At 33.6% G+C, this 27,575-nt stretch overlaps 2 protein-coding genes, 1 long non-coding RNA gene and 1 other non-coding gene across 4 annotated transcripts; 2 read left to right on the forward strand and 2 right to left on the reverse strand.

The window, feature by feature from the left end:
• Positions 1-681: 681 nt before the first annotated feature.
• On the reverse strand, positions 682-3,220 carry LOC132641155 (uncharacterized). Its single transcript, XR_009582733.1, has 2 exons — positions 2,601-3,220; positions 682-1,711 (listed from the first exon to the last, which is right to left on the reverse strand). It is a non-coding gene; the product is annotated as an uncharacterized LOC132641155 (long non-coding RNA).
• Positions 3,221-10,904: 7,684 nt separating this feature from the next.
• LOC132641171 (bidirectional sugar transporter SWEET1-like) lies at positions 10,905-14,681 on the forward strand. Its single transcript, XM_060358067.1, has 6 exons — positions 10,905-11,277; positions 11,403-11,439; positions 11,810-11,905; positions 12,678-12,957; positions 14,039-14,158; positions 14,286-14,681. The coding sequence occupies exons 1-6, from the start codon at positions 11,232-11,234 to the stop codon at positions 14,484-14,486; spliced, it is 780 nt and encodes a 259-aa protein (XP_060214050.1). The 5' UTR covers positions 10,905-11,231; the 3' UTR covers positions 14,487-14,681.
• A 125-nt stretch (positions 14,682-14,806) lies between these two features.
• Positions 14,807-14,879, reverse strand: TRNAK-CUU (transfer RNA lysine (anticodon CUU)). Its single transcript has one exon. It is a non-coding gene; the product is annotated as a tRNA-Lys (tRNA).
• Positions 14,880-15,821: 942 nt separating this feature from the next.
• Positions 15,822-18,400, forward strand: LOC132641161 (probable trehalose-phosphate phosphatase F). The gene is made up of 10 exons (XM_060358058.1): positions 15,822-16,127; positions 16,237-16,377; positions 16,465-16,536; positions 16,637-16,759; positions 16,890-16,946; positions 17,239-17,316; positions 17,463-17,532; positions 17,678-17,748; positions 17,821-17,913; positions 18,018-18,400. The coding sequence occupies exons 1-10, from the start codon at positions 15,837-15,839 to the stop codon at positions 18,069-18,071; spliced, it is 1,050 nt and encodes a 349-aa protein (XP_060214041.1). The 5' UTR covers positions 15,822-15,836; the 3' UTR covers positions 18,072-18,400.
• Positions 18,401-27,575: the final 9,175 nt, after the last annotated feature.

The following is a 27,575-nucleotide window of genomic DNA, read 5'->3' on the forward strand; positions in this document are numbered from 1 at the left end:
ACCTAATTATTTACGGTGAATTAGGGCACCTAAGGTTAATTAAAGTAATTATCTAAATTTGATATTATTGTAAAGTCTACGAAACCAAAATATAGGTAAGAGTTCAACTAACTTAAAGGGAAGGTATTAGGCACCCTTTAAGATCCATTAACAATGGTTAACTGACCGGACTAAAATTTCATTAGGCTAAGAATGCAAATATAATATTTTACATATTTAAGAAAATATCTTGTGGGTGTTGCTAAGGTTATAGTAAAAAAATATGAACATGCTGTTTTAAATAAGATTTGTGAAAAGGATAATAGTTTGTATAAAAAGACTTTGGTTATAAATAAACCAAGGGAAGTATGAATTTGTACAACATTTTATAAATATTTGGAGAAAGTAGGTTAGGCCGACTAACAAATTTAAAAGCGTTATTGTAAGATTAATCTCGGTAAAGTTTAAAGTTTTTATAGAAAGACTATTAGTTCGATATAGATTATGTAAAGATTGTTTTTACAAATATATGTTTCAAGTGTTGGAAAGGAGCTAAAGTAGAACAGTTATCCATGAAAACTAGTTCGTTTTTCTTATTTCTCAAAACAAGCGAACATTAGTGTGTAAAGTTTATAATACTTTGGAAGCATATCTTTCTTTCTAAAAATGCCAAACTTACGGGGAACAGTTAAACTCACCTGATTTAAGACCCAAATTTACTAATTAAGACATCCTAATATGAAATAGGCTCGGTTAAACATAGGCAGCTAAGTATTTATCACAATCCCACAGCTAGGTAAAATGTTAGTCACACCAACGTAAAAACAAGCATCGAAAAATAAAGTAAGATGATTAAAGCCATATTTGGCTTCCATAGAGGAGTAGAGTTTTTAGAGGTTAGCCGTTCGGCTAGCCACTCTCTTTGTTTTCTGTTCGGATGAATGTCGAGAGAATGAGAGCCGAATGGGAATGCGCATGCAAAGTTCGAATGCCGCGGAATCTCAAAATGAGACTATTCGAATAATGTATCTTTGTGAAGACCCCATATCGCTCCGAAGTGTACATGTAAAAGAAAGAAAAATAAAGATTAATAACAAGGTAATTTACAAAAGGATATCGAAATCTAAAACGCACACTTAAGATGAATTTAATGTAACTACATAAGTACTGATTTCACACCACACAGTCTAATCCGGGTTATAAATAGTTTACACGTCAGGGACAGCAGGCCCACATTTGAATTTAGATGCCCACAAAGTAGGAAAAGGGCCAAGGCACAAAGCAAACAAAGCTATACATGTACTTGGAGGGGATAGGCCCAACCGATTGTTCAAATGGGTGATTTAATGGGCTAAGCATATGTATTGTTTGGCAGCAGGAGAAACACCACATCAAGTTGTATTTCTAATTGTAAACAGAAGCATACAACAATAGTGATTTCTACCCCTTTCTTTAAACTTTTATGCAATATTCTGTGAGACTCAAAAAATCAACGAAGAGGCCAAGGAAAATAGCAAAGAAACATCTCCACAACCAGCAGGCTGTAAATGGGCTGAAACTCCAATTTAAAGAAAATTTAGACAAACAAAAGGGCTGTTGCCATCCTTATTCCAGTGTCGTATAAGATCAAAAAAAAAAAAGACACAAAAACTAGAACCTCCTAAGCATGGCCGACTATCAAAAGAGATCAAATTAATCCCTAGATTACCTCGGCTTCCAACCAGCAAAACAACTGCAATCAGAAACCAGAATAATGTCACATGTGGATATTGAACATGTTCATCTCATAATGCCAAATGTAAAACCATTTCAAACGTTCAGCAACCAGAATAAATCATACTTCAAACTTCAAAAAAACTCGTCCACAACAACAAAAGGCTGTCTATTTATTTCCTCTGTTCAGTTTTTATAGAATTTATCCATGGTCTGATCCGAACAGGAGGAAGGGATTGATATTACCAAAAGGGTTCAGTTAATTGTACTAATGAAAAAAAAGCCAAAAAATAAACTCAAAGCAATATCTATTACCCTATCATAGAAATCCCTACAGCTGATTAGTAAATGTCGTTACAAAAGAAATCAAACTCAAGTGATCAAGTAAACCAGAATTTGATCCTTTTACAAATGATAATACCAGTCTTTGAAACGAGTATATCCAACATGAATCCTGTTAACTTAAACAAATTCCAAGAGAATGTAGAAAATACAGATCTTTGAAACGAGTGTTGCGGCAATGACATGGTAAACTAACCTAAGTCTCAAACTAGCCATTTCGACATTAATCCTGTCAACTTAAACAGACAGCCATGACCTTATGGACCGACATAAATCTTAAACTAATAAGCCAGCATCGTATATCAATTCAAACAGGCAGCTATCACTTTGTCAACTAAAGAGACTTCAATTAACCAACATCAACTTCAATAACAACAACTACCAATATCTTAGTATGGTTAGGCAAGAATTAAAACATGCATAAACATGCCTAAACTAATAATTAAGCAACTAATCTGACTGAACAGGACGAGCAGTTAACTCAAACACGCATACATCAGCAATTCGGGACACGCGACCATCAAATAGATAAAATACCAAATAAACTAAAAGGAAAAGAAAATCACCTCTTTCGGGTGCAGTGAACGGGACGCGGAGGTCTCGAATCTACTCTCGTATTGACGGATTCGAAACAATAATAGAGTAATACAGAGTAAATGTTTTGTATTTTGAAATCGATGTCCAGAAGTAAAGTGAGATTGTTTTGTATTTCTTTTCCGAACATTCAAGCTGCCAAAAAAAAGAACTCTAATGCTAGTATATATAGGACGAAACTAGGGTTTTTTGAGGTTCGAAATTGGGCGGGATATGAGACCCTTTTCGAAATCTCGTCCAAAATCTTTTCCAAGTGAACGTTGGCCGATTTTGGATGAACTTGCGGACCATCACGTGATGTATTCATAGTTTCCCGAAATGGTGGAATCTATTATGGTCTTTGGAGATTTTTTCTGTGATTTGGAGCGTGAGACCAGAGAATTGCCAAATGGAAGCAGAAAAAGGACGATTTTGCTTAAAAAGGGGGTGGACAAAGTCTGTGTATGGTTAAAGGTGGTTTGGGATGTTAGCTAGAAATGGAAGAGGGAGAGGAACGAAGAGAGAGTGGAGGAGAGAGAACAGAGGGGATATGCGGTGCTAGGTTGAAGATTAGGCTTCAACCGGTTTTGAGATGTAAATGGGCCGGGTCATACGAGAATGGGTAAAGGGATGGTTGAGTAATTTCAGTTGGGCTGGTCGTTGGAATTGGTCCGGTGGAATTAATGAATATTGTGTTTGTATTTTGAGTCATTAATTTGGCTGAAAAATATTGGCCCTTCCTACTCTATTTAATTATTTTTGGGCTTCTAATTTAATAACTAGTACAATATGTACTATGTGAAGACAATTAAAAATTAGTATGTAGAAAGTAAAGGATTCAATAAAGTAAAATTAATTTAACGAGTACAAATCCTAAAATGAAACGATGGCAAACCATTTAAAATTTGTAATAAAGTAATGAAAGTAACGATGTTAATAGTAATAAAAAATAGTAGTGAAAACACAGTATTTAGCTCGTTAATAAATTTAAAAGCCCAAGAAAATAATATTGGAATAAAGGAGGGACAAAATTGGGTGTCAACAATAGCATGACTCCAGATGGTAGTAGGCAACCGTGTTTTCATAAATAGTGGTCTTGCTATCAACTGTAGTCGTTTAATAAATGACTCAGCAAGGCCATTTTGGGTATGAACATGAGCTACAGGATGTTCAACTTTTATCCCAACTGATAAACAATAAGCATCAAAAGATTGAGATGTAAATTCTCCAGCATTATCGAGGCGTATAGCTTCAATGGGATAATCCGAAAACTGTGCCCTTAAGCGTATTATTTGTGCCAATAACTTTGCAAACGCCAGGTTGCGAGACGATAGGAGGCACACATAAGACCATTTTGCATACGCTCTAGAAAGGCAGGAGATTCAATATTAACTTTGATTGGTGATGACTTAGCTATCAATTTACCCTGATAACAAGCGGCACATGAAAATTCACCACTTTCAAGAATCTTCAGGTTCTTAAGTGGATGCCCATTTGAATTTTCAATAATTCATCTCATCATTATTGATCCAGGGTGATCTATTTGGTCATGCCAAAGCACAAAAGTACTTGAATCATTAAACTTCTGGTTTACGATAGAGTGTGCTTCAATTGTATTAATTTTTGCATAATACAGACCAGAAGACAAAGTTGGTAATTTCTCCAAAACATATTTCTAGCCGAAGACATTCTTTGTAATGGCAAGATATTCATCATTTATTTCGTTTAATGTCTCAACGTGATACCCATTACGACAGATATCTTTGAAATCTAACAAGTTTCTTGGGGATTTAGAAGAGAATAATGCATCTTCTATAACAAGTTTTGTCTCCTTAGGTAGAAATATAGTAGCTCTTCTGGAGCCTTCAATCAATTTCGAATTGCCAGAAATTGTATTAATATTTCCCCTTTTCCTACGCAAGTGAGAAAATTATTTCTCATCTTTGAATATGGTATGCGTTGTTCCACTATCAATCACACAAATATCTTCATGATTGGCCATCGATCCAAATAAAATTTGAGGAATTTCCATATATTCTTCAAAATGAAAGGATAGACAAAGTGAATATGAAAGTAGATATTATTATTAAACAAAACATTACACAAACTTTATTTACATAACTATGGAACTATTATAGATAATAGTAACAACATGGATGAAAATATCTAAACTTTTACAGATCCATCACCGACCAGATGATCTATTTTTCCTTTAGGGAGTTTAAACAAATCTGCCACATCTAGATGCATGGGCACAACATTATCTTCAGAAATAAAATTTGCTTCGGCATTCTTTTCTGACCTTTTGACGGAGGCTTAATACAACTCAACTAGGTGTTTTGGCGTACGACAGGTACGTGACCAGTGCCCCTTTCCTCCACATCGGAAGCATTTATTTTCTGAATTTTTCTTTTACACAGCTTCATGCTTTTCATCCTTCCTTTTACACTGCTGGTGGTGAAAGGTATTATTTGGTGCAAGATGAGAAACATGATTAAAATTCCTTCCTCGACCACGGCCGTGACCACGATTGGGGCCACGACCTCTTCCACGCCTAGTGGCGAAAATTTGTCTCATTCACTTCAGGGAATGGGGCAGTACCAGTAGGTCGGCTTTCATGATTTTTCATTAATAATTCATTATGTTGTTCAGCCACTAGAAGATGTGAGATTAGATCAGAATATTTCTTGAACTTCATCTCTCGGTATTGCTACTGCAGGAGCATACTCGAGGCAGGAAAGTTGTTGCTACTGCAGGAGCATACTCGAGGCAGGAAAGTGGAGAATGTTTTCTCTAGCATATCATGATCGGTGATATTTTCACCACATAATTTTAATTGAGAAATAATTTTAAATATGGCAGAATTATACGCCCAAATAGATTTAAAATCTTGTAGCCTCAGATGGATCCAATCAAAATGTGTTTGTGGAAGCACAACCATCTTCAGGTGGTCATATCTATCTTTTAAATTATTCCATTGCATAAGAGGATCTTTAACAGTGAGATATTCCATTTTCAAGCTCTCATCAAAGTGATGGCGAAGAAATATCATTGCCTTGGCACGGTCTTGATTCGATGCCTGATTTTTATCTTTGATGGTGTTTGCCAGACCCATCGCATCAAGATGAATTTCGGCATCAAGAACCCAAGACAGGTAGCTCTTCCCAGATATATCTAAGGCAACAAATTCATGTTTAGAAAGATTTGCCATTAATTAAGAAAAAGAAATTCATTACATTCGGGGCTTTCAAAGTATTTGCTCGAGAATGGCAGAGTCTCGTGCTGATAACGTGTTATAAAAAAAGACTATAAAATAAATACACGGGAGAAATATATAGAGAGAGATAAGATTGTGTATTGCTTATGTTCTCTGTTACAAAACATATGGCCTCATATCCTTGATGGCCAAATAGTTAGAGGACACGCAAGGCCAAGATTTTTGGTGACTAAACATCCTTGATGGCAAAGTATAAGAGGAAACCTAGTGGCAAGATTTTGGTGACCCAACATACTTGATGGCAAAGTATAAGAGGAAACCTAGTGGCCAAAATATTTGGTGACTAAGAAATGATCTTGCTCTCCAAGATAGTCTTGATGGACATCCATTAGATAAATAAATTACAACAAATATCCATTTTTTTTGTGAATAATGTGGATAATATATGCATTTGATCCATTTTAAAGATTCAACTCATATTTAATGGATCGGATTGGATAATTACTCATTTTTTAAACCATTTTACCAATTCTAAGCAGCACAATAACGAGGACTGTATAGGCATTACCTAAATTTATAACATCGATTGCCAAGAAAATCAAACCAAAATATTATAGAGAGAGGGATCATATGGACAAAAAACTACATATTACATTTCCCTCCTCTGTCTATACACTCAACTACAGAAAGTTTTTTTTTTTTATCATACCTAGTTCTAAAGCTAATTGGTAGTTATCCAATTGAAAGAGGCCTTTAACAGAACTAGGCAACTAATGACATGATGTGAGCTCTGTCGTCAAGTAATAAACAAACTTTTTCATGTGGCTTGATTCATAAAAATGAATCAGGTTCACACACAAGAAGATGCATTCTTTTGTGTCTATTGAACACCTTATCTGATGTGGCAAAAGAAGTGGCTCTCACCTAGAGTTGGCGCGTGAGAAGCATATTTTTTTCCTCTCTTATTTTGTTTCTTTATCACATAACTCCCACCATTATCAATATCTTCTTCTTCCAGTTTGCTGATTTATCTCCAAAGTTTTTTTTTTCTTCTATTATCTTCTTTTGTGGAAGCACAAATATTTCACCGTTCCCTCCCATGCCATAAGTTTCGACATTTTGGTGGAACCACGACCAACACCACCAGCGGCAATACCGTCGCTACCGCCACTATTTTACTGTTGAGCATTCATCAGATCAAAAGTCTTTAAATTCAAACTCAAAAGAATCCCATAAAAGGGCATTGAAAAACGGAAAAGGCATCACCTGGAAACTTTTAACAGGCCGTAAAAATGAGTACTTACCAGAAAACTCTCTGGCGAAGACAACAACATCCTAGATTATTTTTTCAATCCTTTACTTTATACTTAACTGGGTAGTTCTTAGCTGTCAAGAATTCCGGTCCTTGATTTTAGATTATATGAAATATCTCTGAATTACTTCTGGGTATCTTTTGTTAAAGATACAATCTTTTTGTTCAATCTGTCCAAAAGACATATCCGTGTAATGATGTTTTTTCTCACCCTTCTATATATAGCATTATTAACCTAAAGAGATGATCTAAGATACAAATGTAATTATAATTTTAAGCAGAGTTTCTTTGTGGGGTTTCTTCAACAACCCATGTTAAACTTCTCAATTTTCTTTATTTTTTTTCTTAAATTCTTCTTCAGTAAAAGGGGTGATAATATGAATGACATTTTTAGAAAGGTTACTCTCACTCAAAAGTGACTACTTCCCAAAAGGTAGAAGAAAAAAAAAAACAAGAAAAAGAATGGAGAAGACGAACAAAGGAGAGGCGAAAGGGATTATCAAAATGGTTTTTCCTTTTGTCTTAAAAGTCCTTTTCCTTTTCCTATTTCATTTTGTTTGTTTGTTAATTTACAGTTTTCAAATATTAATTGGCCCATCTTTCATATCAGCGTGTTTGATAATTACGCGCTACACTTTGGCCAAAGATGGAAACTGACACATTATGGTGTCGAAGTGTTTAATAGGAACCGGTTATAGTTGAGGTGTCAAAATGAAAAATTCAGTCAAGTTTAAGGGGCTATCTATGTATTTGGCCTTTTAATAACTTAAACTTTTAGATGAGATGATCATTTCTTAACACAAGTGTTAATTTTCCATTTAGACCATTTTCCCTTATAACATATTTCTTTCTTTTTTCCCTTTCAATTAAATTTCTAGATTTTGTCTTAGATCTTACATTTCTTAAATTGGTGATTGAATCAATCCTTATTTCTAGCTATATATACCTATAATTTTTGCTATTTTCTCATAAAGGAGAATATATTTTTTTATCACTGCAAAATATGTCGAGTGACCTAAGATATAAACATGCCCTTTACCTGTTGTATTTAATCAAAGAAAAGTATACAAAAACAAAATGTAAGCGAATCAACTAAATAAATGTTCAAAAAAAACAATAATGTCAAAGATAGGTCTACAACAAGTAACAAAAAAAAAAAAAGTAAAATAGATAAAAAGAAAAAAAGACTCTTTAACTTTACGGAAAATCTGAGTGATGGTTATTCTACAATCAAAACATACCTGAAGAATCAATATTTCATTTTTAATACTACAGTATATGAAATGATTTATGTATGTTGCAACTCGCCACATTATTTTATCCTCCCTTTTTTCAATTATTTTATATTTACCCTACCATTTTTTTTCCTCTTTTGCTTCTCCTTTATCTATTCTTTCCCCTTCTTTTTATTCCGTCCATTCCAAAATCTCTTTTCGAATTTTATGGTATTTATTTTGCCTCACCTTTTTTTTCTTCTTGTCCTGTTCTCTTTCCCTCTAATATTTTTTTTTCCAATTCCTTTAATCATCCTTCCTAAATCTCAGTTCCTCTTTTATATTCCTCTGTCTCTTATTATACAAATTCCAAGTACCATATATTTCACATGGCGTGTAGCAAATAAAAAAGGGCCAAATGATAAGTTAAACATCAACATGAAAATTCTAGGTAGCTCTTGTTCTTAATTCCATTGCCCTTTAGATCATTTACTTCTTCGTATTTCACTAATCGATTGATCTTTTTTAATCTAATTTCCTGTTTTTCTGTTTACTAAATTGTCCTGAGTCATTTTTATATATTAATTTAAAAGAAACTTTTATTTAAAAAGAGAAACTTCGAACTCGAAACTACTTTTTCGTGATACTGAAGGTCATGTTTTGCTTTTTAGCCTTTGCGAAAAAGTCATGACATTTTTGTGAAACTTATGTCATTTATGTGAATTAGAAATTTTAAGCTCTGTTATTATAAATTTTATACCCTTAATTAATGGTTAGGATAATATAATACTCTGTGCATGGAGTTTGAGTTCATTTCGATTTACATGAAACTTACAATTGTTTACGCTGATCGGTTTACATATGAACAAAAGTAAGGGTTCCTATATGTTTGGCCCATTGGTTTATATACAGTCAAAATAATGCCAGCATTTATCCGAAAATTCATGGCTGCTATAGTGAGGTGTTGTTATATATGTATATTAACATTTGATGTTTAGATCTAATTTAACTGTTACAAAAATATGCAAATAATTATTTCTCTGTATTTTTTATGTTATAAACGAAAACAATACACTTGTTAATTTTAAAATCTCAATTGATTTTCATACCTCATTAATTAAAAATTGAAAAGATTAATAAATTTCTAATAAATTCATAACTAGTTGTACCCTACCGATAAAGAATTAAAATTTAAGGAACGTATGTATTGAAAATTAATTGAGAATTTAAATAATTGAAGTTTGACATAAGAATTCTACAATTGTATTGTTTCGTAAATTTCAGTCTCTTAGTGATAAACGCTTGAATTGACGAAGAATTTTGTCCACATTATTAGCAAAAGGTAATTTAATAGCTTTCACTTAAAGGTTGTCTAAGAGTTTAACGGTGGACTCTTCTATCTCACCCCAAAATATTACACAATATTTGAGTTGACTGTTATAGAGAGGTAATTTTACAAAGAGTGTACCGCTATAATGAATGTCACTGCTGTTATAAGTAGAATGCTATTATAGAGAAGTAAAATATCATGAAAAATCGGTTCCGGAAAAATCAAGTCATTATACTGAAATGGTGCTATAAAGAATGACAATTATAGAGAGGTTTCACTGTATCAACCAAACAGAAACAACATACAAACAAAATAAAAAGTTTCAATTAAATAAAGCAACATAGACAATCAGAATTAGTAAATACTTACTCACATCTGGTGTTTATACCAAATCAATGCAATAAACAACTTACACCAAAAAATTATATGACCTCACATCCATCTTCATTTACTTCGTTAACATCCACATCTCTGTATTCATGAAGAAATTCTTTGTAAAAGTTGAACATAAACTTTTTGTCAGAAATGAATAACTAATTAACTATTGAATAGGAAAATTAAAGCTATGTCTAGTCAAGCGGCCAAAATTTATCTTAAGTATTTTTTTATTAAAAGTGCTTTGGTAGACTGGTATGTATTTGGCAAAATAATTTGTGAAGCAATTTTGTTACATGTTTATGTTTTACCAATATTTTTAGAAAAGTACTTTGAAATGCCAAATTACGAAAAAGAAAATTATTACTACTAACTAATTCGGTAAGAATGATTTCTTATATGGGCAATCTTGTCCAGTAAACATTGGGGAAAATATCTTCTATAAAAATCTAAAATCACTTATCTTTTAGAGATGCTACGTTTTTCACCCTCTGCTTAAATAAGTCGATCCCTACTCAAAAAGCACTCATGTCTCCATTAAAACATAAGTCTATTCCTACTCAAAAAGCACTCATTTCTCCACTAAAAACTTGATCAGACACCTAAAATAAGTGTTTTTAAAAGTAAAAATAAAAACATGTTAGGCCTTTCAAAAGTTTAGTCGAACAGTCTATCAAATTCGTAGAGAATTCAGTTAAGCAGCTTCTTTAGTTACGTTTAGATCCGGAAAATTTGCTGAGTTTTATTCCCCACGTTTGTTAGATCCACTTAACTGACCTTGCTTATGCTTCTCCCTCTCTCTATAAATACGTTATAACGTAATTGCATGAGAATACTTTCATCTTCACTTTTCTTCAACTCTATTACTATTCTTCACTTTTAGTAATTATTTCGAGTTTAGTGCTCCACTCGTTTTCTTTTTTTTCGTTGTCTACTTTTACAGTGGTATGATCGCGATGACATCTTTATAAGCCCATGCAAGGTCCTCTACTTTTGAATAATTATTGGTCAGGTTACCCTTTTGAGTACTCCAAGTTCTTGGATTGTTTAATTATTAATTTTGATTAAAATAATATTCAAAGCACATCGAGTCCTCTATTTATAGAATTCTAGAGATAGTCGGATATTCCTGCAGAGAAGTCTTGCACTGAAGAGCTAGCTCTAGTAGAACACAACATGGGTGGTCTTGTACACATTATACAATTTGTTTTTGGGATTTTAGGTGGGTTAATAAATTTGGCTCTCAATTCATTTTCACATTTTATTTCCTTTTATATTTTCTCTCTTTAAATAAATTTCTGGTTGAGTTTTCCTTCTTATTGCTTCTTTTTTTCTGCTAATTAACAGGAAATGCCGCCACTCTCTTCCTCTTCTTGGTACCAACGTAAGTATAATTCTCAAGAACTATTCTCAGATTATTCTACTTTTTTGAAAAAAAAAAAAAAAACAGGCGGGGGGGAGGGGGGCGTCTTCTTGTAAAGAGAGTCATGCTCATTTAGTGACTCGGAGTTAAAAATTCTAATAAGGGGATTCAAAAAAAAATTCTTATGCCAAGGGGATTCTAATATAAAGAAAAAAAAAATCATTTTTCCCTATTTACATAGTATAATTTTGCAACTATTGACCTCCTTTGCTCCCCTCTGCTTTTGCTCAGTTCGTTCAAATGATAATTTATATTCAGACTTTAAGGTATATGTAGTGACATCATAAATAATTTTTATTTTAATGTGTTTTCGTTTAATTGAATATATTAGGTTCACATTCAAGAGGATCATCAAGAACAAATCGACTGAACAGTTCTCTGGCGTACCTTACGTCATGACATTTCTCAACTGCTTGCTTTCTGCATGGTAACTATCTATACCCAAATAAAAATAATTAAAACGTGTTTTTCCATTGAGTTATTGAAGCGCCTCTTTACCAAACTCATGTTGTAATGATACTAAATATTTGGCGCATTTTAGGGTGAAGGTGCTCATCCACGCAGATTCACATGGACTTAATTGGTTAAACCTCTAAGGACTAAATACAAATATATTTTTAATTAGTATTCTTACACTTTGTTTGGATGGTTGTTATATATTGTTTCATAATATATCGTACCGTAGTGTATAATGTGTTGTATTGTATCGTATTGTAGTATTGTTTTGATTAACACAACATTTAGATAGATTGTATCGTTTCTGATCGTTACATAATCTCACACATCGGCGATTTAAAGGATAAACCTACAAAAAAAGAGTAGGGTACCGGATAGAGTTACCATAAAAAGATAGAGTATAAAATAGAATTATTGGATAATACAACTGAGAAGAAAAAAAAAATAGGGTAACGACGCGATAACACCAAATTGGTCGTTAAATAAAATGAGACTTTTCATCGTTACGTAACGATTGATTTAACGATACAATACATTAAAATTTAAGTAACAATCAAAATAAATTTAAACTAACAACACAGTACAATACAATACAATAGGTAACAACTCATCCAAACAAGCTGTTAGTGTACTCTTCATGACATCTTCATTTATACAAATCTTGAATTAAATCGCATCTGATCATAATTGTCTCGAATTGTTTGGTCATAATAGACTGATAAACTTATTGATTTAATTCATAGGTACGGTCTGCCTTTTATAACATCGGGCAATATTCTAGTAGCAACAATCAATGGGGCTGGAGCTTCAATTGAGTTGGTTTACGTGCTCATATTTTTCTTATATGCGCCCAACAAACAAAAGGGAAAAATCTTAGCAATGTTCTTTTTAGTCCTCTTGGCTTTTGCTGGTGCAGCACTTGTATCTGTGCTTGCTTTTCATGGGAAAAACAGGAAGTTATTCTGTGGTACTGCTGCCACCATCTTCTCCATTGTTATGTATGCATCTCCCATGTCTATCATTGTAAGCTCTTCAAACTTCTTATCATCGCTTTTTCAATTTTTATAATTAGTGGTTATACTATATGCTTTTAGAAAAGCAAAAAGACGTAAGTCTATGGTTTCTTCTGTTTCAATTTATGTGTTTATATCACATTTCTATATTGAGTAAGTTCTTAATTTTAATATTCTTATTTTACCCTTAATGACACTCCACATAAACTGTTTCAACCACAAAAATTTTCGACAGATATTTTTGGTATATATACCATAATAATAAAGTTTCCTTTTATTTTTAGGGATCTTTATACAGATAGCCAGCCGGATTAAATATTTTCTTTTCCTAGCCGCTATACATAAATTATAAACTGAATATACATGGTTATACACATATTATATGTGGGTTATGTATATATTATACATCTACGGACTATATCTAGTTTAAGCGGTTGGGTGGGCCAGTGGCTTCTTAGGTTAATTCTTTGTTATTCACTTTTTTAGTTTAAGATCATAAAATTTCAAAAGTTTTCAATATGTTTTTTAAACTACGTCTCCAATTAAATTAAGACGTCTAAAATGAAATTTAGGAACGGAGTAGGAATAGTTCACAACTTTCAATAATAACATATCCTACCTACTCATTGTAAGGTATATTCAAGATTTATATTTGGCAGATTTAATATTTATGCTCTCGCTACTTGAATTATAATATTACATTACATCTTTGCAATTACGAGTTCACAACTTAATATTCTCGAAATTTTAGTGATTTATTACATGATATATATATATATATATATATATATATATATATATATATATATATATATATATATAAATATATATGATAAAGGATGAAAGTTTAGCCATGTCCGGGGTGTGGTTAAAGAAGAGAGTTATTAAGAACAAAGGTTAAGAGAAAGAGATGAATAATGTAACAAGGATCCTAATTGGACAGAGTCCAGATTAAAAAAAGAAAAAAAGAAAAAAGGGAGATAAATAGAAACTTAGATATATACACACGCACACAATAGTTATGCTTTGTGAAAAAAATTATTGGGTTCAATTGATGCCGTTGGATACTCAAGGCAAGTTTATTTGTGCAGAGACTAGTAATCAGGACAAAGAGCGTGGAGTTCATGCCATTCTTCCTGTCATTTGCCGTTGTCATATCTTGCTCCTGCTGGTTTATCTATGCCATGCTAGGAATGGACCCATTTATTGGCGTAAGTACCGCTACCATCTCTCCTATATATTCATCTGTTCAAATACTGAAATAGATCTACCAAGCATTAATATGCGGGGCACTTATGAATTAGTATTAATGAAATTAATACGTTTGTACGATTGCAGACTTCAACAGGTGTTGGCTTGGGCTTAGGAATAGTGCAGCTGATCTTATATTTCATTTACTGTGACAAGAAAGTTTTAAACAAGACTTCTGCTGATGTGCCCCTTGAGATGGGCAACGGCCATAGCAATAATGTTAGGTGTTGCCAGGATTATGAGAAGCAATCAAATTTTCATAACCAATTGAACCATGAGCTAGTTTAGACGAGTTACAGGATCAAGTTCGTGGCAGCTCAAAACTCGTTATATATTTTTGTTCAGAATCTGTTCCTTTAGATTCTAAAATCATTCTGATATGTACAATCATATAAGCATGTCGGGAATGGTGGAATATCTCCAAATGTTTAAAGAAATATGTATGATTAAATATAAGCAGATTAATTGATGTTCACAATATGGCACGAAGCTTGGGTACCGGGTCCTAGTGCGTCTTGGTGTTTTCTTTTCTTTTTTCTTTCTTTTATGTCTTCACATTCAATCATCAGCGGAAAAATGGTGAAATGGTGAAAAGAGTGAAAGACTAACGCCCACCGTGGGGCCCGAACCCACGACCACAAGGTTAAGAGCCTTGCGCTCTACCAACTGAGCGAGACGGGCTGTTCGTGACAATATACAAACAATCTACAAGAAGTCGGTTAGGTAAAACTATTGGTAGCTTCAAGACTCATTGAAATCAAATAAAATAGCAGATTGATGAGCATATAGTTACATTAAAGAAAAATCAAAATATGACTAAATATTTATTATTAAACATATTAATTAAAATATCAATCTTTACTCATCACTCAATTTTATCTTTTCTCTATTCTTCAACTGTAACATTATCTATTATTCTAGTTATATTTTAAGGTTGATACTAAATGGGAAAAGAAAAATCAGCTCAACAAATTCAATATTGAACAATGACTTTACTTAGCTTTGACTATGTTTATTTTTTTCTGGTCTCTATTTCTGCAGTTGGGAAATGGTCGTGAAGCCAACCAACAAAACGCCTTCCAATATAGAGCACCGAAATTGATCTTGTTTCTATATTGACATTAGGATTGGAATACATTTTCTTCCCAATGTTGATATCACAAGATCCCATTCTCTCCATATGCTCCACGTGTGTTACGATGATATTGTTTTGTCAAAACTTGTGCTTCTAATGGTATTTAGATATAAGTAACACCATGACATATATTGGTTGTTTTCTTCTCTCCAGGTAGGAAGCACAGAGGCTTATAACTAATATCAATATTCTAAGTCAAACATGTTGTGTTCTTTAAACTGCAACGTGGCTCCGAGTATGAGGTACTTGTGCTGATAGATTCACATAATTGGATAAATTACACCACTGATTTGACAATCATGCCATTTGAAAGTTTTTGATTCACCAAATTTCAGGAGGCTGGCGCTTGGTGGGCAGCAAACTCAGGAGCAGTGACAAGAGAAAGCTAAAGAGGTGGTTTTTCATTGACAAAAATAAAAAGATTAGGTACTCCAATTCAACTAGTAATATTCAGAGTTCAATTACATAGTGAAGTAAAAATCAGTCAAATTCTTAGAGATCCAATGAACTTGAATTCTGCGAAAGCTTCTTCTATTCTAACGAATCCTTCACCGATAAACAAGTCTAGATTTCGGATTCATTCTAGTTTATTGCCTTATTCTCAACCAGGGCCTTCAATCTCCACTAGTGATCTAATGACTCCGAGAAAGAAGCCAGGGAGGCTTGACGATGTTCGTTCTAACTGTTGGCTTGATGCAATGAAGTCTTCTTCAACTCCTAGTAAGAAGGTTCAAAGGGAAGCAGACGCCGAGGATTTTATTGATGATGCTAAAGTTATTTACTCTTCTTGGATGGTATGTTAGATATTTTCATTGTTTTCCAAAAAATTTTCACACATAGCTATCTGCCTAGACAGAGTGAATGTCTAATACGAGCGTCTCTCTTCCTGATGTTTGTGCGCAGTTCAAGTATCCATCGGCTCTTAACTCCTTTCAGCAAATCGTTAGTCATGCAAAGAATAAAAAGATTGTTATCTTTTTAGACTATGATGGGACTCTTTCTCCAATTGTAGATGATCCTGACCGTGCTTTTATCTCCGCTGATGTAAGTAACTACTTCATTCTTTCCTTATTGCAAGAGAGAAGCTTACCTGATTATGTTCACAATGAAAAGAAATTACAAATTCTGCAGATGCGTTCTGCTGTCAGGGATGTTGCAAAGCATTTCCCAACAGCCATCATCAGTGGAAGAAGCCGTGATAAGGTATAAAAATTATATTAACAAGTAATTCTAGTTTAGACCGCCTACTTTTGTGACCTCTTTTCATTTGCAAATATTATGATTTAGGTTCATCCTATTTCAGGTTTATCAGTTGGTAGGACTAACTGAACTCTATTATGCTGGTAGTCATGGTATGGACATCATGCTTCCGATTAGAAATGAAGTGTGCACTAATGGTTCACTTATTAAATCTACTGACCAGCAGGTATTACAGTTTATAAGAATTGTCCTTTCATCCATTATCTAGTAAAGATTGCCATTTCATTTTTTTATTTGTTTTTTACTCATTTCTACCTTACTTTCTTATAACTAGTTCTAATTTATGTTTTGAGCAGGGCAAGGAAGTTAATCTGTTCCAGCCTGCTCGTGAATTCTTACCTATGATTGACGAGGTGTTTTACTTGTTTCTCTAAGCCTTGCAAATAAGTAGTGATTGGAACCAAAAGAGTAAAAGAATATTATCAGAATTGAATTGAACAAACTAGACCATATTGCAGGTTTTTAAACCCTCGTCGATAAAACTAAAGAAGTTTAAGGTGCAAAAGCTGAGAACCACAAGTTTTGTGCTTCTGTACATTACCGTAACGTAGATGAGAATGTGAGTCTAATTCCTTGCTGTTTCATAATTACCTTTGTGAATTATTTCACAGTCATTTATTGATGATGTTTTCATTTCAAATGCAGAGTTGGTCCGTCGTTGCCCAATGTGTCCATGATGTCTTGAAAGAATACCCTCGACTACGACAAACTCATGGGCGGAAGGTATCTCAGTTACTTGATTTTTGGTGACAAAAAACATACATTCCCTTATGAAGTCTCCATTTTGATCCTTTCACACTCTAAATGCACCTATTACATTATTTGTTACTAATTTGTTAAAATCTTGCTCCTTTTTTGCTTGTAAATAGGTTTTAGAGGTCCGTCCTGTAATAGACTGGGACAAAGGAAAAGCAGTTGAGTTTTTGCTTGAATCACTAGGTATGTTACTGGTGATTTATTTTGATTTGATCTCCTTCTCCTCACTAGGTATAAAGTAGAAAATATTTTTATAACTGGTGAAGTCAAGAAATTTTAGGACGAATGGTTCTATCCATTCTTTTCAAATATATGCACATCAATGCAGGTTTTCGAAATAGCCATGATGTGCTCCCCATTTATATTGGAGATGACAGAACAGATGAAGATGCATTCAAGGTAATTAATACACAACAGGATCTCATGTCACTACCATTTCTTCTGAAATTAAAGAGTATATTTTAAATCCAGGTTTTGAAGGAGAGATATCAAGGTTACGGAATTCTTGTTTCGACTAGCCTAAAGGAGAGTAATGCTATCTTCTCTCTCAGGGATACTTCAGAGGTTGGGAATATGACATCTAGCCAAAATTTTGTTGTTCATGTCAAATTTTTCTATGATAAAAATGTAAAGTAAAATGTTCCTTCGTGATGTGAAATCATATGCAGGTTAAAGAATTCTTGGAATTTCTTGCAAAAACGATGGAAAACCAAGAAATATAAAATGAGAAGGAGGGGCAGGGGAGCAGGAGGGATAGTATAGATAAGAAACATTACATTATGTTTCTACAATTTTATAAATAAGTTGAAGCAATGTCTTTATCATTCTACCAATATTTCTCTTGCAAGTGCAAGAATTTTGTTTTCATTTTTTGTAATTCCTTTTCTTGGATTTTCATATATTACCTATGGGTAGAAGCGGGTACTGCTGAAATTTGAAAAGAAGGCCCTTCCTGAGTGATTGTGATGGTCCGTGTACTTGGGATCAGACGTTTCAGATGTTCTGTCATTTCCCATTACTGAATATACACACACAAAAAAACAATTTGTTATCTTCTTTTTTTCTTTAATTGCGTTTTTGGAGAGGTGAGAAAAACAAATAGGATTAGTACTATATAATGCTAAACACTCTTTTGTTTTAACGCTTCAACCCTGCCGTGTTGTGAATGGGAGCCTTTTGAGCAACGATAAAATTATTTTTGATGGTCACGGATTTGAGTCATGGAATCAATCACTAATATTTGTATCTGGTTAAGCTACCTACATCATATCTGACTCCTCGATACGGCCCTTCCTATGTAAACACGAAATGCTTCATAACACCGAATTGCCCTTTAAGTCATGTTGTGTTGTCTACGGCGAACTTTCAGATCTAGGCAACAACAATATGTTCTAAAAGTTTCCGTTTATTTGTAGCATACCGAACAAACATCATCAGTAGTATATATGCAACCTATTGAAGTACGGATCTTATAAAAGAAGTTTGGTTTTTTCAAGCCACGACTTCAATAAAAAATGTCTGAAGTTGGCCTTGTCAACCCATACCAAACTTCAGGCAAAGTTGTCCGAAGTTTTGACTTCACAAGGCAACACTTCCGGCAAAAGTCCGAAGTTTAACAAACTTGAGAGACAAGTCTTTGCAACTTCAATCATCTACTTCTAAAGCGGTATATTTGCAAAAAATCGAAATTCCGCATACAACATAAATTGCGCCCCCAAATTGACTATTTGTGCACTTCACCCTGATTAAGAGCCCGTTTGGCTTAGCTTATATGTTGTTGAAAACAGCTTATAAGCTGTTTTCAACTTTTTAAAGTGTTTGGCTGGCCAGCTTATAAGTCATTTTGTGCTTAAAATAAGTCTTTGGCTTATAAACTGTTTTTTTAAGCTAAGCTAAACGGGTCCTAATTGCCCGACTTTAAATCTATTAAGTTAAGCAAATAGTTGTTATAGGCCCAAGATTGTTGCTCAACTGTTACTGAGCTACTATTGCAGATTCAAAAGTCCAGTCTTCAGTTTAACAGATTTTAAATAAATAATTGTTTGTCCGAGATTTTGGTGCTAACGAAGACCAAAATTTCTGTTGCTTCTGACCTCTGTTCCCATGCACTTAACTAATTACTCCCTCCTCCCAAAAAGTTTGTAATCTTTTGACTTGGCATAAAGTTTAAGAAATAAAGGAAAACTTTTAAAATATGTAGTCCAAACAAGCCTTAGATATTTGTGTGGCTGTAAATCATCTTATAAAGTTAAATTGTTTCTAAATATAGAAAGAAGACAATCTTTTTGGAACAGACTAAAAAGAAAAGGAGGACAATCTTTTTGGGACAGACGAAGTACTACGGTAAAAACTGTTTTTTAATGTCTTCTGTTAAAACTATTATCTTGGAAACATAGAATGGTATGTCTCTTCCATCCTTTATATTGCATTTGCACAATTTTTATTACAAAGAGTTATTTGCAGTCTGCACTCTCTTAAATATTAATGCATGTAAAAGTCATTTATTTGATTTGTATTATGTTTTTTTTTTTTGAATTGTTACTTAAATGTATTGCTTCTTTACAAATTATCATAAACCAAATAATTTGTAGAAAAAAATTAAAGCAAGATAAGTCGAGTCTAAGTAGGGCGGGCCAGTAAATAGAGAAAAATAATATATGAAACCCAGGAAAATTACATTGTGTAGATAGGTAATATTTTTATCTATATATAATATGTGTTGAATCCATTTAATTTCTTCGTATGTTTACTTTTTCATAGTTTGACACCCTTGATAAAAGTTTTCGTTCCGCCACTGATCGCAGGACAATCATTTTGGGAGACGCTGCTCTCAATGTTGTGGGTTCAAAACTAAGTGATAGCAGATCTCTCTAGTACAGTAGCTAGGTTGTAAGCGATCTATCTCTGATCACCTTTTCATTTCAATTTATGCGAATCTATTTTCTTTTTAATCAGTCATAAAATGAATGAACTAATTAAATATAAGAAAAACTCTTTAATTTTAGAATTTCAATATTACCCTCGCCATTATTACTTTTGAAAGCTGACATAGAGCCCACTAGTTTTAAAGTAAACAATCTGTGATATTTTATTAGGTAATGAAGAATGTTTAGAAGTTGTGTACAAATGTGTCAGATCCCGTTCATGTTTATCATAACTATTCTCTATTTCAATATTGCCCTTCTTTTGGGGTGGTCTTTAACTTTTTCTCCTTAAATTGGTGGTCTTTAATTTTTACCCTTTGCCTAAAATTCATGGGTTACAAGTTTGAATTTCTATTCAGTCAAAAATTAAAAAAAATTCGCAAGGCAAAATTTGAATTTCGCTCTGCCCCCTCTGGCAGATTTTTAGTTATACTTAACTAAAAGTCTGCCGGAGGGGGCAGACTTTACCTTGAGGCATATATTTTATTTTATTTTACTTTTCAAGACAAACTTTTTGTTATATCTTAAGGAAAAGTTCCGCCTTATATAGCATACTTTTAGTTATGCCTTAACTAAAAGTGTGCCCCATAAGACATAACTAAAAGTCTGCCACATAAGGCATAACTAAACTATGTGCCTTATGGGGCAGACTTTTAGTTATGCCAAATCCAGCATAACTTTAGTTTTTCCTTAATGCATCTATGCCGGATCCGGCATACATGCCCCCAGCCCTGCCTTGCGAAATTGTTTTTTCTTTTATGCCTGAGCGGGGGTTTGAGCCCAGAACCTCAGGTATTCGCCCACCTTTCCAAGTGAAGGGCAAAACTTAAAGACCACAAATATGAAGGACAAAATTTAAAGACCACAAATATGAGGAGCAAAATTTAAAGACCACCCCAAAAGAAGGGCAATCCGCGCAAAAAAATGTTTCTCTTTACTATTCAGTGGGCCCATTAAGGGTATTCTTGACACTTGGTGTATATTTAAGTGATTTGGAAAAGTTACAATTTTGTTTGGACCCATTTAGTAGGCGTTATTTGGACATGCGATTTCATGTCATGATTTGAAATTATGTGATGAAATCAGCGTTTGAACATGTGATTTCATCTCATGAGATGAAATTTCAAATCATCCAAAAAGGCATGATTTGGGATTTCAAATCATGATTTCAAAACTTTTAAATGTAAAACTGTCACGCCCCGAACCATGGCCTGGGCGAAACACGACACTCAGTGCCTTACTGCATGTGTGGACTGCACTACGTCTCTTCAGTAAAATGACCATAACACTTTGCACAGATGTCCGTTTGACCCCCATAATATACCGTTGGAAAGTTATTTCAAAGCTCTACAACTTTCATCAAGGAAGTTTTCCCAAATTGGAAATGCATTTTGAAATACGGGTCGTATTTTGAAATACGATTCGTATTTAATAATGTAGCCTCCAAATGTCAAATTCCAGAATGCTCAGAAATCTTTGGTACCAGTTTACGACTTGAAATACGGGCCGTATACTGAAATACGATCACTGTTCATGGGCGTAAACTACCATCTTACAACTGAAGAGGAAATTTCCAATTCCCACATTCTTTATCGGGTTTTTCTAAGTCTGGGATCATGGTCAAAGTTTAGGTTAAAGGTACGGGGTGTTACAAAAACTTGGCCCATAAGTTTATATTTTGTAAAAAAAGATCCATAAATTGGTAGATATTTTTAATAATTACTCCCACCAACCATTTACCACCCTCATTAACTTCTACCAACCTTTATTTATGTTCTAACTTCTACCAATCTTTATTTATATTCTATCTGTTTCCAAACACATTAACAATGTTGGTTCGTCTTCTCGGTCATCTGATCGGGAAATGCATGCTCGGCGTGAAGAGATTTATCACTTGGGAGGATTATATTAAAGAGTAGTTACATTATTATTCGTATTAAATTTTCCTTTTTATTGAACTAAAGTATGATCAATTGATGTTGTATTTTTTAGAAAGGCCTTCTAGTAGCGTATTAATTTTATTATGAACTATGACTTTCTCATTTGGTAAGATTGTATAAGAATTGGGAAAGATTTGATAGGTATCACAACTTGTGAGGTTTTATATCTATAAGAAAAAATATAACTTATGTTACACCCCGCACTCTCAGAGCATGAGCATATCACGCACTTCACCGTTGTAATGGAGCATTGGAGACGTCCATGAAGTTTGGAAGGTACAAGTCATGGGAAGTACGTGACAATAGAATAAAGGATGAATTACGATCTCGTAAGTCGTAGCCGGGAAGGACAACCTTGAAACACGAGAACATGACCATTACCAAGTATAACAAATGATAAATAGCATGTAAGGGTAGTTTTGGAAGATTTTGGGACCAAGCAAATCAAAGAAAATAAGTTTGTCGAAAATTCGAAAAAAAAAAAAAAAGTTGGCAGAATTTTGGGTCAACTTTGGAAGGACATATCTCTAGGCATATGAGGAGTTTTAAGGTGTTTCAAAAGTCTAAAATGAAGTTCATCGAGTCTAGTTTTCAATGCAACAAACCTCTCATCGATACGACTTCAGAATAGAGAGTTATGGATGTTACAACTTAGGCCGACAGAGTAGAAACAACACTGCTACAGTACTGCTACAGTGCTACTACAGTGCACCGACTTTAGCACCTATATAAGGGGCAAAAACCCCATTTTTTTGCACAAAAAATTTCCAAACAATTCCAGAAAATTTCAGCCAAATCAAGAGAGCTTACCTATCACATAAAAGCGAGGATTTTGAGAGATTTCAAGTTACAGAGTATTAATCGAGGTCCGGACAACGTGTAGTCACGATTATAGTTTTGTCTTGCATTGGAATTGGCTTGGATTCAAAGTAAATATTGGAGATATTGCTGCTCTAGAAAGAATAAGGTATGAACCTCTCCTTATTAATATTAATTTCAATTTATTTATGGAGATAAAGTTATTAAATAGTCATATAATAAGTTGGATAGTTGAGAAACTTGGAAAATATCGTGCGAGTTGTTTTATGGAGCCTATTGGAGTTGATAATGTTGTTTTGATGTTGGTATTGTTGTTGTTTTTGTTGGTTATTGGATTGTGATTTCGGGCTAGGCATATAAACAGGGGAGATGCTGCCCGAATTTCGGCAGATTCTAAATGAATTTAAATTAAGGGTTTAAGACGAGTGTATGATGATGAGCCTAACAATAGTATGAATGGTCGTATATGTAGATTATGAGGCTACGAATGATCTTAAGTGAATTGCAAAACAGGAAGTAAGTTGGAAGTCGAGAGAATTATCTTCCAGGTATGTTAAAGCTATTCCTCTTTCTTTCAAAGGCATGATTCTTTTCCTACCAACCCATGCATGAATTTCATAAAAATCCTCATTTCCAAGAATGTTAGAAATTCATGACTTTTAAAGTTTTTATGGTGCTAAAGATAAACATGTTTTATGATGACGATGATCTTATTTCTAGAAACTCCTATGTTATAATTCCCTACATATGTTTGATAACCTCCTTACTTCCAAAAGTTAGAGTTCATGATTCAAAGGCATGACTTCTTTCTTGATAATCCATAAATGTTTTCCAAAATGTCCCTATTTTCCGAGTCAAAGATTTATGATTCTATAAGCTTTTATGACAACAACAACGGACATGTTTTTTTTACAATGTTAATGACGATGCTAAAAATGAGAATGTTTCTATGATGATTGTTGACACCTAATTTTGGCTTGACGTGCTTAAAATTAACGTTTTGGGGGCCTGATTCGTTAAAGAGCACGAAATACATTTTTTACACGTTTTTACATTTTTTCAACAATTTATTGATGATTATCCTTATTTTAGGAATTTTCTCAATTTATTGTCATTTTTCAAGAATCATTATTTTGCACGTGCACAGCGTAATACTACAATTTTTTGTGCAATTAATAATTGTTTCTTAATTTTATAGCAATACATTTTCATATCATAGACATTAATGTTTATATTTTATACTTGCGTTATTATTTATACATGTATTAATTAACTATATTTTAGTACAGTCTGACAGTGCAGAAAAAAAATCGGAGTAATTAATTTTAAACGCAGAGTAAAATCCGATCAAGTCAAGATTTCATCACTTTTTTTTAAAAAAGGGATTAAAGTAAGCATTGAGGAGACAAAAGGGTGCAATCTTCTATTCTTTGGACAAAACAAGGGGCCATTTTGCATTATAAGAAAAGGGAGGGGGTATTCATCCAACTCATATTTACACACCACACTTAAGTTTCAGATTTTTTTGGCTCTTCTTCTCTCCTAACAAGAAACCCTAAACATTTTCCCTCCTCTCATATTTTTTTCCCACAGCCGCCGCTGCCCACCACCACAAAACCAGCCCTTTTCCTCGCGAATCCCCTTCACTCCCGAACCTCCAGCAGCCTCCGGTGACACACCTAACCACCCCCACAAGCCGACAAGCTTCCACACCTCCACCACTGCGTCTCCCTCTCTCTCTCACCCACTGCCTGCTCCGGCGAACTCATGACGCCGGAGCAGTGAACGCCAAGCCCTCCACCTAAGAGTTTTCTTCCGTGACAACATCGTCAGTTATACTCCTCTCACTCTCTATCTCTTTGCTTTGTGTTCTTCACCCACACCCACATTTTGTTTTCTTTCTAGCTATATTGTGACCATTCCCTTCTTCAGTACTTTGTTTTCTTGACTAATGCAAACAGCTCACCGTGTTTGTCCCTGGCTCATTGAATATTGAGTTACTTGTTTGTGGAATGGTCTGTTCTTTAAAATGTAACAGGGAAAAGGCTGCTTTCTTTTTCTTTGATATAGCTATTTGCTAAGTTGATTCCCATTTTCTCTCATTTGTCCTGATTCATTCCTTTTGCTAATTCTCCATTTGGTAGAACTTGTTTGAAGCACTCAAAATCACTTGCCAGGAAATGGGTTCTCGCTAAATCTTTGTTTTTTTTTTTATTTCTAGTACCTCATTCTTTTGCTCAGTTATATAGACTTCGGATATAAAAGTTTTGAATATGTAGCTGTAACTTAAGACCTTATTAGATTTTGTTTCTTGAGGAGTGCATTTTGATGGGGCTATGTGATAAAAAATATTTAAATTATGGATATAAATTTCGTTGCAGTCAACCGCTAGTAAGAAATCTTAGAAGATGGAGTGTTGTTGTTTCTTTCGTTAGTTTTGATTCTCCACTAGTAATGGCTTCAAGTAGGTAGAAAATGCTGGCAAGTTCAGTATCAATGTACACCATTACCCGACATATGTTATTGTTTGTTAACTGATTCTTTCATTTTTCCTAACTTCTTATCCAATGATATTCTTTGTAATCTGTAAAGCTTAATAGGAGTAACTGATTATTTAATTTCATGAACCTCACAGAATGTCAATCATACAGTCAATATATATATATATATGAATCAACTCATTTTCCTTCTTTACCTTAATTCTCTAGCCATGATCAAGAGTGAGTTCTTTTCTGCCCCAAAAATTATTCTTTTTCTTTTCGCCTATGCAAATCTAGTTTAAATTTTAGCCTCTCGAGTCCCTTCGATTCTGTTGTAGTCTCTCTTCTTCAAGTTACTTGTCTGTCAAAGGGAAAGAGAACAAAACTTCTCCCTTTATTAGCTAAAATGGCCGATGAAGAAATTTCCGTCGATTTCCAAGGCCTTCCATGTACAAAGACGGATTTTTATTTTAAGTTTATTCATTATTTTTTAATTTATCCGATAATTATTTATTCTCTTACTAACATTTTTATTAAGTCTCATGCAGGTATCCGAAGTTTTGTTTTGAAGATGACACTCAAAAGAAGTTCAAATAGCTTCTTAAATTCTTTGTTTATATTTTTTTTTTGCATTCTTAAATTATGCAAGCATAAAATATAGTGAAACTTTACTTTTTTTTAGGGTGTAGGTTAGTGGTATTTATTTATGATCTGCTTACGTGATTTAAATTTTATGTGTTTTAGACAAATTAATATTAGACAGTTATTTTTGTAGCTTATATTCTTATAGTTATCATATTTTGCTAGTGTTTTAATTCGATAGCTTAACACACTTAAGTAAATAAATAGGGTGATTTGCCTCAATATTTAGGCTTTAGAATATACTCTCATAATTAATTGATTAAGCGTACATACTTAGTTAGTTAAATTAGTTAACTCACTTCGAGTGCAAAATAATTTCATACCCATTTTTTTTATACCTTTGTCACATACCCAAGCTTCTAAGTTGCACATAACTTTTTTTTTAATAATTATTATAACACATATGTATAAAATACGTATTGCATGATTATTTATGTAAATATTCATATTATTCTTTAGTCTAAATTCTATTAATTTTTGTAAATAATAAAGCCTTTTTACACATCCCTCGTATAGTTAAATTGGTCCAGCTGGGAACCACATTTGTGGATTCTGAAGGATGCCTAACACCTTCCCTTCGAAATAATTTGAACCCTTACCTAGAATCTCACTTATTTTCGTAGACCATGTTAAGCTGCATATATTAATAATTTATAGGTACCCTAGTATACCTTAAATGCTAGGTGGCGACTCTGTACATAATTAACTATTTCAGAGCTCCATAAGTTGTGCTTTGTTTAGCCTCGGTAAAAATAGGGTGCAACAACATGGCGACTCTGCTGGGGACACTTAGGTTCTAACCATATGGACTTAATTTGTTATTCGAGGTATGTTGTCTTTATTTGAATTTTTCTTTATTTTACTTGCCTGTATTTATTCGTCATGTATATCCTTTCCCTTGTTCCCTTATTTGTTTACGTACATATCTGTTTTTAATTTCATACATTGTATTATTGCCTTTTTTACTACCAAGTTTTATTTACCATACTCATTTTTTACTTTATTGTAAATTATGCATCTTGCTTTTACTGTTTCTCTTTGATTGCTATCTTTTGGTGGTTTTATATTAATATTCATATGTGTTATCGGTTTATATAAAATGGCATGCCGTTCATATTTCTTCCACTTCTGGAAAACTCACACTATCACACGTACACGCGAGGTGTGTTTTGCGCACCCGCGATTTTTTTTTCCGTAGAATCCAAATTTTAGGAGAGTTGGCGTATGCGCGGGGTGCCCGAGTAACGGGGACCGCGTAGCCTTCTCACTCGAGTAGTCCGCTCGGGAGCCTTGTGTCATAGGAAAACCAACTCTTAGAATTCCTAGGTTACTGTACATCCCATTTTGCAGTTATTTTTAGCTAGGTTGAATTTTATCTTTTATTTCGAACATTTTTTTTCATTTTTCACATACTCTTTATT

The sequence above is a fragment of the Lycium barbarum genome, chromosome 1 (genome assembly GCF_019175385.1).
Source record: "Lycium barbarum isolate Lr01 chromosome 1, ASM1917538v2, whole genome shotgun sequence".
NCBI classification, from domain to species: domain Eukaryota; kingdom Viridiplantae; phylum Streptophyta; class Magnoliopsida; order Solanales; family Solanaceae; genus Lycium; species Lycium barbarum.

Bases quoted from the DNA above. Each gene is read 5' to 3' on its own strand.
- LOC132641171 (XM_060358067.1), top strand. From the start codon at position 11,232: ATGGGTGGTCTTGTACACATTATACAATTTGTTTTTGGGATTTTAG. The intron at 12,958-14,038 runs GTAAGCTCTTCA...TTATTTGTGCAG, and splicing joins CATCTCCCATGTCTATCATT to AGACTAGTAATCAGGACAAA. The intron at 14,159-14,285 runs GTAAGTACCGCT...GTACGATTGCAG, and splicing joins GAATGGACCCATTTATTGGC to ACTTCAACAGGTGTTGGCTT.
- LOC132641161 (XM_060358058.1), top strand. From the start codon at position 15,837: ATGAACTTGAATTCTGCGAAAGCTTCTTCTATTCTAACGAATCCTTCA. The intron at 17,317-17,462 runs GTATCTCAGTTA...GCTTGTAAATAG, and splicing joins GACAAACTCATGGGCGGAAG to GTTTTAGAGGTCCGTCCTGT. The intron at 17,533-17,677 runs GTATGTTACTGG...ACATCAATGCAG, and splicing joins GTTTTTGCTTGAATCACTAG to GTTTTCGAAATAGCCATGAT.